Here is a 14,677-nt window from a genome sequence, read left to right on the forward strand (position 1 = left end):
CCAGTGGTTTATCAGTTTTGCAAATTTCTACCGGAAGTTCATTAAGAACTTCTCGGGTCTGGTCTCCCCCATAACTCAGTTGACCAAGCTTGGAACTCGGTTCAGATGGACGCCGGAGGCTCAGGAAGCCTTTGAGGCCTTGAAGAAGCTCTTTACCTCGGCACCCATTCTGGGCCACCCGGACGCTGCCCTGCCATACATCTTGGAAGTAGACGCATCAGAGAATGCGGTGGGGTCCATCCTGTCCCAGCGAAAGGGCACCAAAGAATTGCTCCATCCCGTAGCGTTCTTCTCAAGGAAACTTACCCCAGCCGAGAAGAATTACGATATCGGCGATCGGGAGTTGTTGGCCATCAAAACAGCACTCGAAGAATGGAGGTACCTGCTAGAAGGTGCCTCGCACCCCATCTTGATCTTCACAGATCACAAAAATCTCGAGTACCTGAGGACCGCCAAACGTTTACGCCCATGGCAGGCAAGATGGGCATTGTTCTTCTCCAGGTTCATTTTTCACATCACGTATAGGCCCGGATCTAAAAATACGAAACCCGATGCACTATCTCGCATGTTTGAAGACTCCAAAGAAGATCCGGTACCTGATACGATTCTGTCTTCAGGAAATTTCTTGGCGCTCCAGACGGACCTTTGGTCCAAGCTATTGGAGGCATCCACGGCCGCGTCAGTCCCAGTTGGTGTGTCCCTCCAGAACAAGGGGGGGACTCCTATGGAAGGATGGGTTGGTCATGGTCCCTGAAGAGGTCCGGACCCTTGTCCTGGGACATTGCCATGACCACCCGATGGCGGGACACTTTGGCCCAGCCAAGACCCTGGAGCTTCTCCAACGCTCTTTTTGGTGGCCGAGTATGGCCAAGGATTGTAAACTCTATGTAAGATCCTGTACCATCTGCCAGAAAAACAAGCCATCGAGGAACAAGGCTTGGGGACTGCTGCGTCCTTTGCCGATTCCTGAACGACCTTGGCAAAGGATCGCGATGGACTTTATAGTCGAGCTCCCACCGTCCCAAGAACACACCGCGATCTTCGTGGTCATCGATCGATTGTCGAAAATGGCTCACTTTGTACCATTAAGGAAGACTCCGTCTGCATCCGAGACTGCGCGAATATTCATCCAGGAAATCGTAAGATTACTTGGAGTCCCGGAGGACATTGTCTCGGATCGTGGGGTCCAATTCACATCTAGATTTTGGAGGGCCCTGTGCAAGGCCCTGGATATCAAGTTATCCCTCTCCTCTGCTTTCCACCCTCAGACCAACGGACAGACCGAGAGGACCAACCAGACCCTAGAACAATACTTGCGTTGCTACACGTCCTTCCTTCAGGATAATTGGTTACCACTTTTACCTTTAGCGGAATTTGCATATAACAACGCAAGCCATTCAGCAACAGGGCAATCTCCGTTCTTCTCTAACTTTGGATTTCACCCTGTCTTTCTCCCTGATTTGGTCTCTGAATGCCCAGTTCCGGCAACATAAGACGCATTAAACTTCTTCTCCTCGAACAACAAAGTACTACAGGAAGCCATCGCTCGGGCCCAGGAGGACAACAAGAATGCATATAACAAGAAACGAAGGGGGAATCTGGTGCTGAAGCCTGGGGATAAGGTATGGTTGGCAACAACCAACTTGAGAATGCTTTGTCCCTCGAAGAAATTGGGACCTAAATTCGTGGGGCCTTTTTGTGTGAAGCGAATGATCAACGAGGTAACATATGAACTTATCCTTCCTGAAACATTCAAAATTCATCCTGTTTTCCACGTGTCCTTACTTAAACCTGTGATCCCGGATGCCTTCCCAGAACGAGAATCCAGACCTCCGGAGGCCATAACGGTGGAGGGACAAGAAGAATATGAGGTGGAAACGATCCTGAAGTGCCGAAGAAGGGGGGGCCAGACCCAATTTCTTATAAAATGGAAGGGCTATGGCCCCGAGGACAATTCTTGGGAACCAGCCCATAATGTCCATGCACCCAGACTTGTCCGGAGGTTTCTTCGTGACCACCCATGGTGGAGAGATCGGGTGGGCATCCGGAGGTTGCCCGTAGGGGGGGGGGGGCAATGTCAGGGATCCCCTCGATCCCCGCTGCGATGGTCCCGGCGCAGGCGCAGTATGCCGCCCTGTGCAGGGACGCGAGCTCTAGGTCCGGGCCGGCCGCGGCGCGCGAGTTCGCGCATGCGCAGTAGGAGCCGCAGCCGCCCGCTGGGCACCAATGGCAGCGCAGGCGCGATATTTAAACAGCCCTGAGCTGTCATTCGGTGCCTTCTGGTCTTGTCCTTGCCCTGCATCCTGTATCCTGAACCTGTACCTGTAAGTTGCTGACCCGGATTGTACCTGACCACTGCTGAATTCTCCTGCCCAGACCCTTGCTTTGCCTGACCTCTCTTCCGTATGTCCCCTATTGGATCTGACCTACTGTTGCTGACCTGGCGTGTGACCCGACTATTCTCTGCCCGCTGCCTTGTACCGTACTGTCCTCCCCGTTACCGACCCGGCTTGCCTGACTCTGCACTTGCTCAGCCATCCATCCATCCCTCTCAGCGGGGTCTCCAGACCTCATCATATCAGGCTCTCTCCCGTGGGAGCCCCTGGCGAACACCCCTACCACTGACGGGTATCCTCAGTAAGCACGACCTGGTCCCGGGGTACTCCAAGTCCATCCCCACCATCAGGGGCCCTGGTGAACAAGTACTCTGGGACTTAGACTCCGTGCGCTGGGGACGCCTGATTAGTGGAGTGCTAGTGGTGTCGCCGGGCGGTCCCTTACATCCTCCTTTGCACTTCACAGTGCATACAATCCACCACCCACTCCAACGGTAATATCCTTGATCTCGTCTTCTCCAACTGCTGCGCTCCCCACAACCTCACTAACATCCCCTTCCCTCTCTCTGACCACAACCTGATTACCTTCTCTATCTCCTCGTCCTCCAAAGCCTACCCCTTCAAATGTCACACTACTACGAGTCGTAACCTCCGCAACCTTAACCCTGGCCCCCTCCACTCTGCAGCTGATCAACTCCACGACAGCATCCTCCCCCTGTCCTGCCCCGACTTGGCTATGACTGCCTACAACAACGCGCTCTCAACAGCCCTTGACTCAGTAGCGCCTTTAACCACACGCAACATCAGACCCCGACCGCTCCAGCCCTGGCAGACTGATCACACCAAAACCCTCAAACTACACAGTCGTACCCTGGAGCGACTATGGTGCAAAACCAAATTCCAACAAGCCTTCACCCGCTACAAAACTGCCTTCCACACCTACACCTCCTCCCTCCATGCAGCCAAACAAGCCTACTTCCTGACCCTCATCAAGGCCCTCTTCTCCAATCCTCGCCGACTCTTCTCCACCTTCAACTCTCTACTCTCGCCACCCCCACCTCCACCCAGCAGCTCACTCACTGCCCTTGAGATTGCCAATGACTTCAAAAACAAGATTGACACAATTCGCAAGGACATCGCCGCAACTCACACGCCCTCTCAACCCGTCCCCTCTCACACAGCTATCCCCTCATCCCCCCTCTCCCTCCAACCCCGTTCCCCCTCACTCAACTACCCCCTCATCACCCCTCTCCCACGGCCCCACCACTGCTCTGACCTCCACTTCCACCCCACCCTAGATTCCTCATACTGAAGCCCCCCCTACACTCCTCACCTTTTGACCTTACTACCATCGAGGAAGTCTCCAAGATCCTCTCTGATGCCCGCCTCACCACCTGCCCCCTCGACCCTATCCACTCACAACTCCTACGACCTCCCTCCCCCTCCATCCTACGCTCCCTCACCCACATCTTTAATCTCTCCCTCTCCTCCGGCATTTCCCCTCCCCTCTGAAACATGCACACATCACCCCCATACTTAAAAAGCCCTCCCTGGACCCCAATGACCCGAACAACCTCAGACCCATCTCCCTGCTCCCATTTACATCTAAACTCCTCGAGCGCCTAGTCTACACCCGCCTAAGCTCTCAACAACAACAACAACCTCCTCAATCCCCTACAGTCCGGCTTCTGTCCCCTACACTCCACCGAAACTGCCTTACTCAAACTCTCCAACGACCTGCTAACCGCCAAAGCTAATGGCCACTATTCAGTGCTCCTACTCCTTGACCTCTCTGCGGCCTTCGACACAGTCGACCACCCCCTCCTCCTCAAAAAACTACACTCCCTTGGCCTCAGATTCTGCTCTCTCCTGGCTCTCATCCTACCTGTCACAACGCTCTTTCAGCGTTACCTATAATGCTACCACCTCACCCTCACTCCCCCTCTCTGTTGGGGTCCCTCAAAGCTCTGTCCTCGGGCCCCTTCTCTTCTCCATCTACACCTCCTCCCTTGGCCAACTCATACACTCTCACGGCTTCAACTACCACCTCTATGCAGACGACACACAAATCTATCTCTCAACCCCCCACCTCACCCCCTCGGTCTCCGTTCGAATCACACACCTACTGAACGACATATCAGACTGGATGTCGCTCCACTTCCTCAAACTGAACCTCTCCAAAACCGAATTTCTTGTCTTCCCCCCCAGCCCGGACACCACCCCCCATTGACTTCTCCGTCTCATCCAACAACGCCACCATCAAACCCGCCCCGCAGGCCAGAGTACTTGGTGTCATTCTGGACTCCAACCTATCCTTCCAGCCCCAAGTCCAATCTTTAACAAACTCGTGCAGACTCCACCTCCGCAACATCGCCAATATCCGCACGTTCCTAACCCCAGAAACCACTAAACAGCTCATCCACTCCCTCATCATATCACGACTCGACTACTGCAACTCCCTCCTCACTGGCCTGCCTCGCCGCTGGCTATCCCCGCATCAGTCCATCCTGAATATGGCTGCCAGACTCATTCACCTTTCCAACCGCTCCATCTCCGCCACCCCCCTCTGCCAATCCCTCCACTGGCTTCCGATTGCGCAACGGATCAAATTCAAAATCCTAACACTGACGTACAAAGCCGTCCACCATACTGCCCTGAACTACATCACCGACCTAATATCCAAGTACCGCCCAACACGCACACTCCGCTCCTCATAAGACCTCCTTCTCTCTAGTTCCCTGGTCTCCTCCTCCCATGCCCGCCTCCAGGACTTCTCCAGGGTGTCACCCATCCTCTGGAACTCCCTGCCCCAACCCATCAGATTATCACCTACTCTCCTCTCCTTTAGGCGCACCCTGAAAACCCATCTCTTCAGGGAAGCCTACCCCACTCCCTGCTAACCTGCCGACCTCCTCCACTCTTCCTACCACTCCATCCCCCACAGCTATCTCCTCCTGTGCCACCATCCCCTCCCTCCTAGATTGTAAGCTCGAAAGAGCAGGGCCCTCCATCCCCTCATGTTTTGCATTGTATTGGTATTGTTCTGTCATATGTTCTGTCCCCCTTTGTAATGTACAGAGCTGAGCGAACTATTGGCGCTTTATAAATACTGTATAATAATAATAAGGTTAGGAATGCTGAGTACATTGTGGGGTAATTTTCTAAAACTGGAAAGTGCAAAATCTGGTGCATCTCTGCATAGGAACCAATCAGCTTCCAGGTTGTAGTGTCAAAGCTTAACCCCCCTGGAGGTATTCCCGAGTGTAGCTCGGGGAAAACTTTCAGTACCAAAAGCGGTAACCCCGAGCTACACTCGGGAATACTCTGCAGCGTTGCTCCAGGATCCCTCCAGCACTTACCTTGTCCTGCGCTCCCATGATGCCCCTCCTGCAGTGTCCCCGGCCAGTGCCGGCATCCGTCTTCCAGGTTCCGTTCCCTGTGAGTGTCGGGACGTACGGGGAACGGAACCGGCGGGAAATGTAAAAATGTTAAAAAAGTGACATTCACTAAATACACTAAAATCACAAAATCACATTACTTTATCAACCCATTTCACATACATTTTGTCCCGAGTGCTTTGTCCAGCGCCCTGCCTGCATTGTTACTGTTCTTTCTGCCTGGAAACTGAGAAACGTCCATGGCGTCCAAAAAGCGTCACTTTAGGTCAAAAGCGGTTTTAGACCGGCTAGAGAACAGCGATAGTAAATCAGAACCACTTGCAGAATTGAGTGATAATGATTTGTGGGGGAAATTCATCATCAGACACTGAAAACGATTCTGCGACTTTGCTCAGCGATGTGCGAACTTGGTGCTATATTTCAAATTTCAGTGTTTTTGGTTTGATTATATTATTGAATTAAATTTATTATTATATTATTATTTTTTATGATTATTTATTATATTATAATTTATGATTTCATGTTTCAAGGTTTATCATACCCGGGATGTTTACTAGACTCTTGTTCGGACAGATTTCAGTGAGTTATTCCTAAAAAATGACAGGCCTACAATAAAAAAACTACATATTTCCATGCAAAAAAATGGTACCGCTTTGAGCACAGAAATATGGACATAATCAGACCGCTAGGGAGGTTAATTAAACAAGGTGATAGTTAGAAGCTGATTGGCTCCCATGCACAGCTGCACCAGATTCTGAGTGCTCCAGTTTTAGTAAACCCCCCCCCCCCCCCCGTGTACTCGGTACGAATTGCACCTTTGCCATTACTGGCATTTCTTCTGAGGACTCTGGTTGCTTGGCTGTCATGTACATCCACAGGCTTCGGTGCTGGCTGAGTGATCAGAAGAGTGCAGCAAGTAAAGCTCGGACTTGTCATAGTCTTACTTGCACCCAGCAGTGAATAGCAGGAACTCCAGCTTTGTCTTGTATACAGAATATTGATCTGTGATGTGGCAATGTTCTAGGGGTGTGCCAAGAATAATCCTGAGCCTAGGCTGCCCCCCCTCATTGACCTCACAGTTACTGCGGGGAAGGCCTTTGCTGCCGACACTTACATAGACTATTCTGCCTGGCAGGGGGCAGTTTAGGCCTCATGTACACTGGGCATGTATCCGGGGGGGGGGGGCATGACACTCCAACATATAGGTACAGACAGAAGGCACTGGTGCCCCATTCAGCCCCATTGCTGGCCGCCTGTACAACTCTATAGGATTCTGACAGCTGCTGGATGGGGCACCGAGCACTACTAATGTTTAGAGCGGTCAGTCTGTCTGCAGTCGCAGCGAAACGCACCAAAAACGCACTGGAATGCACATGTCCCTATGTAGATTGAAGGAAAAGAGGGAAAAAATGAACCAGAAAGCATCAAAAACACTCCAGAACACATCAATAACATGCATCCGGAACACATCTGGACTGCGTTTCTGTAGTGTGAACCGGCCCTCAGAAAAGTCCATTCTCTTGCTCTCAGCCTCCTCCAAATCTTCAGATTTCTATTTTTGCTGCTGTGATCCAACTTCCCGTTAGAGGGTAGCCATGTTTATTGTCTATGGTCCCACTGGATGTAGGGACTACCCATCCTTGCTTGTACTAAGATGAACTAGGGACTATGGACAATGGAAGTTGTAGTGTGCAGAGAGCAGTGTACATGACTGCCACTAACATGCACTGATCATTCCAAACATGAAATGGAAGTGAGGAGGAAAAGGAGAGGTGTGGGAGCTCACAGAGGACATTATGCAGAGGAAGAAACATAACAGAAAAAAAAAGTGGCTGTAAATGGATTATTTTTGGAGAAAAAGATACAGTTTAGTGTCACTTTAATGGTTCGATCATCTGTCAGACCTCTGTTGATTCCTGGGACCTTGTTGGAGGGCCAGTTCACACTCCATGCATTTCAGTTGCTTTTTTTCCTGCATCCAAAATGCCCAGAAAGTAGGTTATATGGTTGTCAATGTCATAGTTCACATCAGTGCTTGCAGTTCCAGTGTGTTCCGGTTGCAGAAAAAAAATTATAACAGGCTGCATTTTTTTCTGCGCAGAACTGGAACGCGGTAAACATGCACCGGAACGCACCAAAACACATCAAGAACGCACATGTCCCTATTTAATTTGAAGAAAAAGAGGGAAAATGAGCAGGAATGCGCCAAAAACGCATCAGAAATGCTCATGCAGAAACACATCCGGAACACATCTGGACTGCGTTTCTATGGTGTGAACGGGTCCGGAGAGTTTGGCCTTCACAGGTGCAGAGAAATCTCTCCAATAAGGACTCAGCAGGATTGTAAATTGTGAAATAAAACCTCCCATCTGTCATCATTCCAGACTCGTTACCCAACTTAACAATAACAATCATTGGTGGGATTATAATGGAAGTGACAAAAAATAATTTGCTGAGAATAAAAAACCTTCTCCCTTGTTTTACCCAAAGCCTGGGCAGCCTAGATCCCATGGTGTGCTCTGTGTACATGACACACTCCTGACCCCTGCACTATGGATGCTACCTGGTTGTCACTATGCTTGCTGCCTTTTTCTTCTCCTCTGAGTACCCAAGAGGGCCCCTGTCAGATCGGTTGTATAGGGCCACCCTGATTGTGATTCATTGGCTGTACAGGTAGTGCAATCAGCATATGTTTGGAAATCTTCTCAGTCTGATAGTTTGCTGGGTGATCACACTGATCCTCATAGCACTCCTGCAGGTGATGTCCTGGAAATGTGTGTTGGGATTTGTATTTCCTCTCCCATGATGACGTCGGTCTAGGCTGAATATATACAGTGCTGTGTAATGGGGAATTGTCTATTCCTTTTATTATTGCTAAGTGCAGTAACCCATGGCAACCAATCTGATTTCACTTTACAGCTGTCAGGTGACAGAGAGGAGATCTGATTGGTTACTATGGATTGTTACATTCAGAACTTGGCTATTTGTGTTACTGAATACCCTCCATGTCTCTCTATCAGACAGTCACTCTATGCGGTATTATGTGACTGGAGTCTCCTCTCCGGGATCCGGGCTCCCTGTGTACTCTTCAGTCGGATATGTGGATGATAAGGAGATAGAGAATTATAACAGCGACACTCGGCAGCATCTTCCTAAGACTGAATGGATGAAGAAAGTGGGACCTGACTACTGGGAGAGGAGCACACAAAGCGGTCGGGGCAATGAGGCTGTTTTCAAGCACAATGTACAGACAGTGATGAGCCGATTCAACCAGACTGGAGGTGAGACAATTCTTACATTTCTATTTCTTTATTACACCAAATACAAACATGGAATAAAATGTATACAAATGTGCCAGAAATGTGTCTGATGTATGAAAAGATTGGGGGCCGTTTACTGAATGCTCAGTGAGTATGGTATACATCGGGGGCCGCAACCCGTCAATCACTATCGACTGGTCGACCACGGGGAGCCGAAAGGTCGTGATGACCGCGGTTCTGCCTCCCCCCAGCCCCCGCCGCTCTCATGTTAGCAGAGCGGAGAGCGAGAGGCAACACAGTGCTGGATGGAGGGCGGGGTCAGGGGCGGAAGCTGCTCATTGATTGGTTGCTAGGCTGTCCTAGCAGCCAATCACCAGCTTGGTATTATAAACTCCAGCAGCTCCTGCCCCCACCTTCCACCCAGCACTGTGTTGTCTTCTGATCTCCACTCTGCTCTACACACGCTGACAGGTAGGCAGTGCTACCCGTGTGTGATATGGGGGGGGCACAGGTGACTCTGTGGGAGGGGGGTTTTAGGAGACTGTGGGAGGGGGGACACAGGAGACACTGTTTGTGGGGGGGGGGACAGAATAAACTACAGTGGGGGGATTCCGATGAGAAAAGGACAGGGGACACTGCTTTGAGGGATATGGAGGCAGAGGACACTTTGTGAGGGGGGGTGCTGCTACGGGGCAGGGTAGAGGACACTACACAGGAGGGGGGGGGTGATGAAAATGAGGGCAGAGGACACCGGTTTGGGGGGGTACAGACAGGGCTGTGGAGTCGGAGTCATGGAGTCGGAGGAAATTTTGGGTACCTGGAGTCGGAGCCGGCAAACAATGCTCCGACTCCAATTAAATTTAGATTGGAATTAAAAAAAAGCAAGTTTAAATGTCCCAATTCACAAACAGTTATAATTAGAGATGAGTGAAGCATTCAAAAATTTGATTCGGCTGATTTGGCGAATTCCAGGAAGAAATTCGATTCGATGCGAATTTTTTCGCTACGAAGATGACTTATAAAAAGGGTTTCTAGGCTTCAGAGAGCCTTTAAATTAGTGCAGAACACTGTACCTTTAATTTAAATGCCCTTGGAGATGAGGAAGGAGAAGGAGAAGGATGAGAAGAAGGAGAAGGAGAAGGATGAGAAGAAGGAGAAGGATGAGAAGAAGGAGAAGGATGAGGAGAAGGAGAAGGATGAGAAGAAGGAGAAGGATGAGAAGATGGAGAAGGAGAAGGATGAGAAGAAGGAGAAGAAGGATGAGAAGAAGGAGAAGGAGAAGGATGAGAAGAAGGAGAAGGATGAGAAGAAGGAGAAGGATGAGAAGAAGGAGAAGGATGAGAAGATGGAGAAGGAGAAGGATGAGAAGATGGAGAAGGAGAAGGATGAGAAGAAGGAGAAGGATGAGAAGAAGGAGAAGGATGAGAAGAAGGAGAAGGATGAGAAGAAGGAGAAGGATGAGAAGAAGGAGAAGGATGAGAAGAAGGAGAAGGATGAGAAGAAGGATGAGAAGGAGAAGGATGAGAAGAAGGAGAAGGAGAAGGATGAGAAGAAGAAGGATGAGAAGAAGGAGAAGGATGAGAAGAAGGAGAAGGATGAGAAGATGGAGGATGAGAAGAAGGAGAAGGATGAGAAGAAGGAGAAGGAGAAGGATGAGAAGAAGGAGAAGGATGAGAAGAAGGAGAAGGATGAGAAGAAGGAGAAGGATGAGAAGAAGGACAGTTCTGTGACAGTTTCTGTCTATTTCTGACAGTTCTGGGACATTCACTCCATACAGCGGTTTCAACCGCTGTATGGAGGGAATGTCATAGAACTGTCAGAAATAGACTATTTCTGACAGTTCTGGGACATTCACTCCATACAGCGGTTGAAACATTGTATCTATTTGTTTCCATAAATGACATTCTGCAAATACACTTAGAGGAGCTCTGCAGATACACTTTTTGCCGGCGTGGAATTAATCTTATTTTCATCCTACTTCTTCTTCTTCTTCTTCATCCTCATCCTCAGAAGAAGAAGAGGATGAGGATGAAGAAGAAGTAGGATGAAAATAAGAATAATTCCAAGCCGGCAAAAAGTGTATGTGCAGAGTTCCTCTATTTCTGACAGTTCTCTGACAGCTTCTTCACATGTACAGCGGTTGAAACATCTGTATCCTAAATGGAAACTAATAGATACAATGTTTCAACCGCTGTACATGTGAAGGAACTGTCTTAGAAATGTCAGAAATAGCGGAGCTCTCTGCAGGGACACTTTTGCCGGCTGATCGGGAAAATTTCGATTCGCGCACCCGAAGTAGGCAAAATTTCGGATTCGCGGCGAATCGAAAATTTTCTCAAATTCGTATCGAATTCCGGTTCGCCTGGTTCGATTCGCTCATCTCTAGTTATAATGAATGACTTCTCTACTGTAAGAATAAAGACCAATGCATGCAGTGCCTCACGTAACCGCAAAACGAACACGTTAAGTGACCGTGAAGAAGCATGCTTTTCATGTGCTTCACTATATGGCACGCAACGCACAATTAGGAGCGGCAATACTTATACTTTCCATAGTGTTGTGTTTTGCTGTTACAGGGAACGGAGCGCCTATGGGTAACCTAGCCTCTCACTGATAAGGGATTAAGTAAATATATTTTTTGCAGGACTAGAGACCCTTGTATAAGTGAAGGGAATGGAGGGTCAATAGTTCAAGACTGAAGCTGTAAACCATTGGAAAAACTGCTGTCATTTCGCTAAGACTATAAAAACTTTTAAACTCCGATAGTTAGCTTAAACTTTAAAGATGATTTTGGGATTCGACTAGGGAAATCATGTTTTATAATAAATGCCCCTTCCTGGATCCTCCCACTAAGCGTTACAGAACCAGTAAATGTCCAAATAAAAAAATTCCAACAGGAGTTTTATAAAGCACTAGAAGAAGTTGAAAAGTCTGATCGCTCATCAAAACTTACTGTTGAAGAAGCCATCCTTGTTTATCCAAAGATTGTTAGTGATGTGGCCAGAATAGTTACTGCAATGCCACCCACCCAAGTCAGTGTGGAAAGATTATTTTCAGCTCTAAAAATAATAAAGTCTGACTTAAGAGCCTCTATGAAAGAGGATCTGGCAGAGGCAATTCTCTTCCTTAGAACTCTACATTGAATTGATTTGCATTTGCTAAGCCTATAACTACATTTCAAGATTAATATAAACCATTTCTAGGTTTTACAGATTTTGTTTTTGGTTCATATAGATAAGCTCTGTTTTTGTTCTAAAACAACCAAATAATGTGGTTTGTATTTTTGGACTGGTAAAGTTCCTGTTCCTGATGTTTTTGCCTGCTGCTACTATCCAGCCACTTGATTAATTAATCAAAAAAAATTAATAAAACTTTGTTGTTTTCATTGTGTTTGTCTTTTGCTTAAACTGTTCAATACAGTAGACTGTTGGCTTCCCAGCCAGTAGTCCTGTGGTAATGACATGTATGTTGCCTTTCTTTCCTTCAAGGAATGTATAAAATACATTTGCATATTAATACAGAGGAGTCGGGGAGTTGGAGTCGGAAGTACAAAAACCTGAGGAGTCGGAACATTTATCTACCGACTCCACAGCCCTGGGTACAGAACACAACTAGGGGGAATGGGGCAGAGGGTATGACAATGGGGGGGATGTGGTGTGGAAGGGGGCAAAGGACACTGCTTTGGGGGGGTACAGAACACTACTGTGGGCGGAGGGGGGCAAAGAACACAGCATCGGGGGTACAAAACACTACTGTAGGGGGAGGGGGCAGAGGGCACTACAGTGTAGGGGAGTGATGTAAAGGGGGCAGAGGACACTATATTGGGGGGGGGTGCAGGACATTACATTGGGGGGTGATGTAAAGTGAGGACATAGACCTCATCCTCTGAAAGGTTGCCTACCCCGTTATACATGGTGAAGTTGTGTTCATTCCAATTATCAAAACCAACGTGAAAGTAAAAGATCCTGTCTTTCCTTTCCCTTGTACATGATTGGGTATATAAAATGAACAGAGCTCTGTCTTGTTTACTAAGCTCAGTGAATGTTCCCTTTGCATTGTGATCTGTCTTTTCCTTTAGTAGATGAACCCCATTGCTGTGACTTCACAAAACAGCTAAAGTTGGAGAGATGACATGAACAGCGATCCCAGAGAAATGTCTTGTAGCAATGCTGTCTGTCTCAGGGCTGGAGAGCTGTGACCCCCACCGTTTTAGGATTCTTATAAAGACAGTAATGATCTGAAGTCAGAGAACGTCACTAGATAAGTAGTTACCCCCAGAGTCCTGTATGTGGCCCCCAAAATCTAGATTAGTCTGGTCCTGTATTTATAAGATTACCAGGGACATGTCTAGTACTCTGTATGTACACCGACATTCCATGTGACCTCAGATCATGAAATCAGAGGATACTACAAAGATTACTACTGTACAGAAAGTGTGCAGAAACCTCTGTAAGGCTACGTTCACACCTATGCAGGTTGCGTTTGACCTGTTTCTGCGTTGCATTTTTTTATTTATTTATCTTTCTTGTTGCTAGGCAGATTTTTAACTTTTGGCAGTTTTGCTCCCGCACTTATTCCCTTGGTTCTATCTAAGATTATAAATGTAATAAGTGATTACAACCTTTTGTCTATACATGAATTTAGCCAATCCTGATGTGGCGAATACCAATAAAGTTAATACCAAATGATAACAAATGTGCAAAAAATAAAGATTAATTTATTTACACAGAAAAGAAGCTTGTTATTAATCAAATATAACAAAATATAATGTAGCCGTATAACTTTAAAAGTAGTAATATTACAATGCAAATACAGAATGTTATCTATATAAACAGATGACTACAGGAAAGAAAGTTACAGAAAAGAAACATAGAATAATACGTTACTGTCACGGGTCCCCACACGCCACGCCCACAGCGACTAGCTAACCGAGGCGTGCACGTGCGGCCGTGACTTGAAGTAAGAGGGAATAAAGGGGACTTAACTTTGAATATATAAAACCGTATATAAGATCAGCCGTGATACCTTTCCACAGCCCGCACTACCTTTTGGCCACCACCGGAGGGAGACTCCACTCCAAGCCAGCTGGTCGACCACACACACTGGCAGATACAAATCTTATTTCCAATCTTGTGCACTGATTAGAGGAGCAGCTTAGCAATTACACACCGTTCTAAGGTCCCTCCAGCTATCCTACAGCTAGAACCCCGGTGTTAATCACTCTTCCACTGTCCATACACCCCCACACACCAGACACACCACTAAAGGTAGCCTGCCACCACCCAGCAGTTTATCCGCTGAACAGTCTGCTGAGACACCCCACACACACAGATCTCCGTCTGGCCGATCTGTTACCTTTACAATCTGCATGCAACCTGCCCACGCGCAGTTCAATTGCATACAGATTGGCAATGAGCTTGACCGAGCATTTAAAGGCACTGAAATACGATACAATCTAATATAATCCAATCTAATCTCTCCAATCCAATCTCCCCAATTTAATCTCTCTGAAGATATGAGCCCGTGCTTAAGTACACAGAAGTCACTAATTAATTTTAGGATTTAATTTCCCGAAAGTGGGCAGTGCATAAAATATGTACAAAATATAAAAGTTACAGAAATACAAAAAATACAAATGACTATTCAATAAAAAGGGAATAAAACAGAATAAAACTTTACTAAG

At 47.7% G+C, this 14,677-nt stretch overlaps 1 protein-coding gene across 2 annotated transcripts in view; it reads left to right on the top strand.

The window, feature by feature from the left end:
- LOC149442158 (class I histocompatibility antigen, F10 alpha chain-like) overlaps positions 1-14,677 on the top strand; it is a 77,763-nt gene that overhangs the window by 13,765 nt on the left and 49,321 nt on the right. For both annotated transcript variants that reach the window (XM_089656443.1, XM_089656444.1), the window contains exon 2: positions 8,755-9,015. In XM_089656443.1, the coding sequence (XP_089512569.1) occupies positions 8,755-9,015 (261 nt within the window). The remainder of the gene's footprint in view (positions 1-8,754; positions 9,016-14,677) is intronic.

This window comes from Staurois parvus, unplaced genomic scaffold, assembly GCF_062004578.1.
Source record: "Staurois parvus isolate SC_StPar_1 unplaced genomic scaffold, SC_StPar_1.0 ptg000906l, whole genome shotgun sequence".
NCBI lineage: Eukaryota > Metazoa > Chordata > Amphibia > Anura > Ranidae > Staurois > Staurois parvus.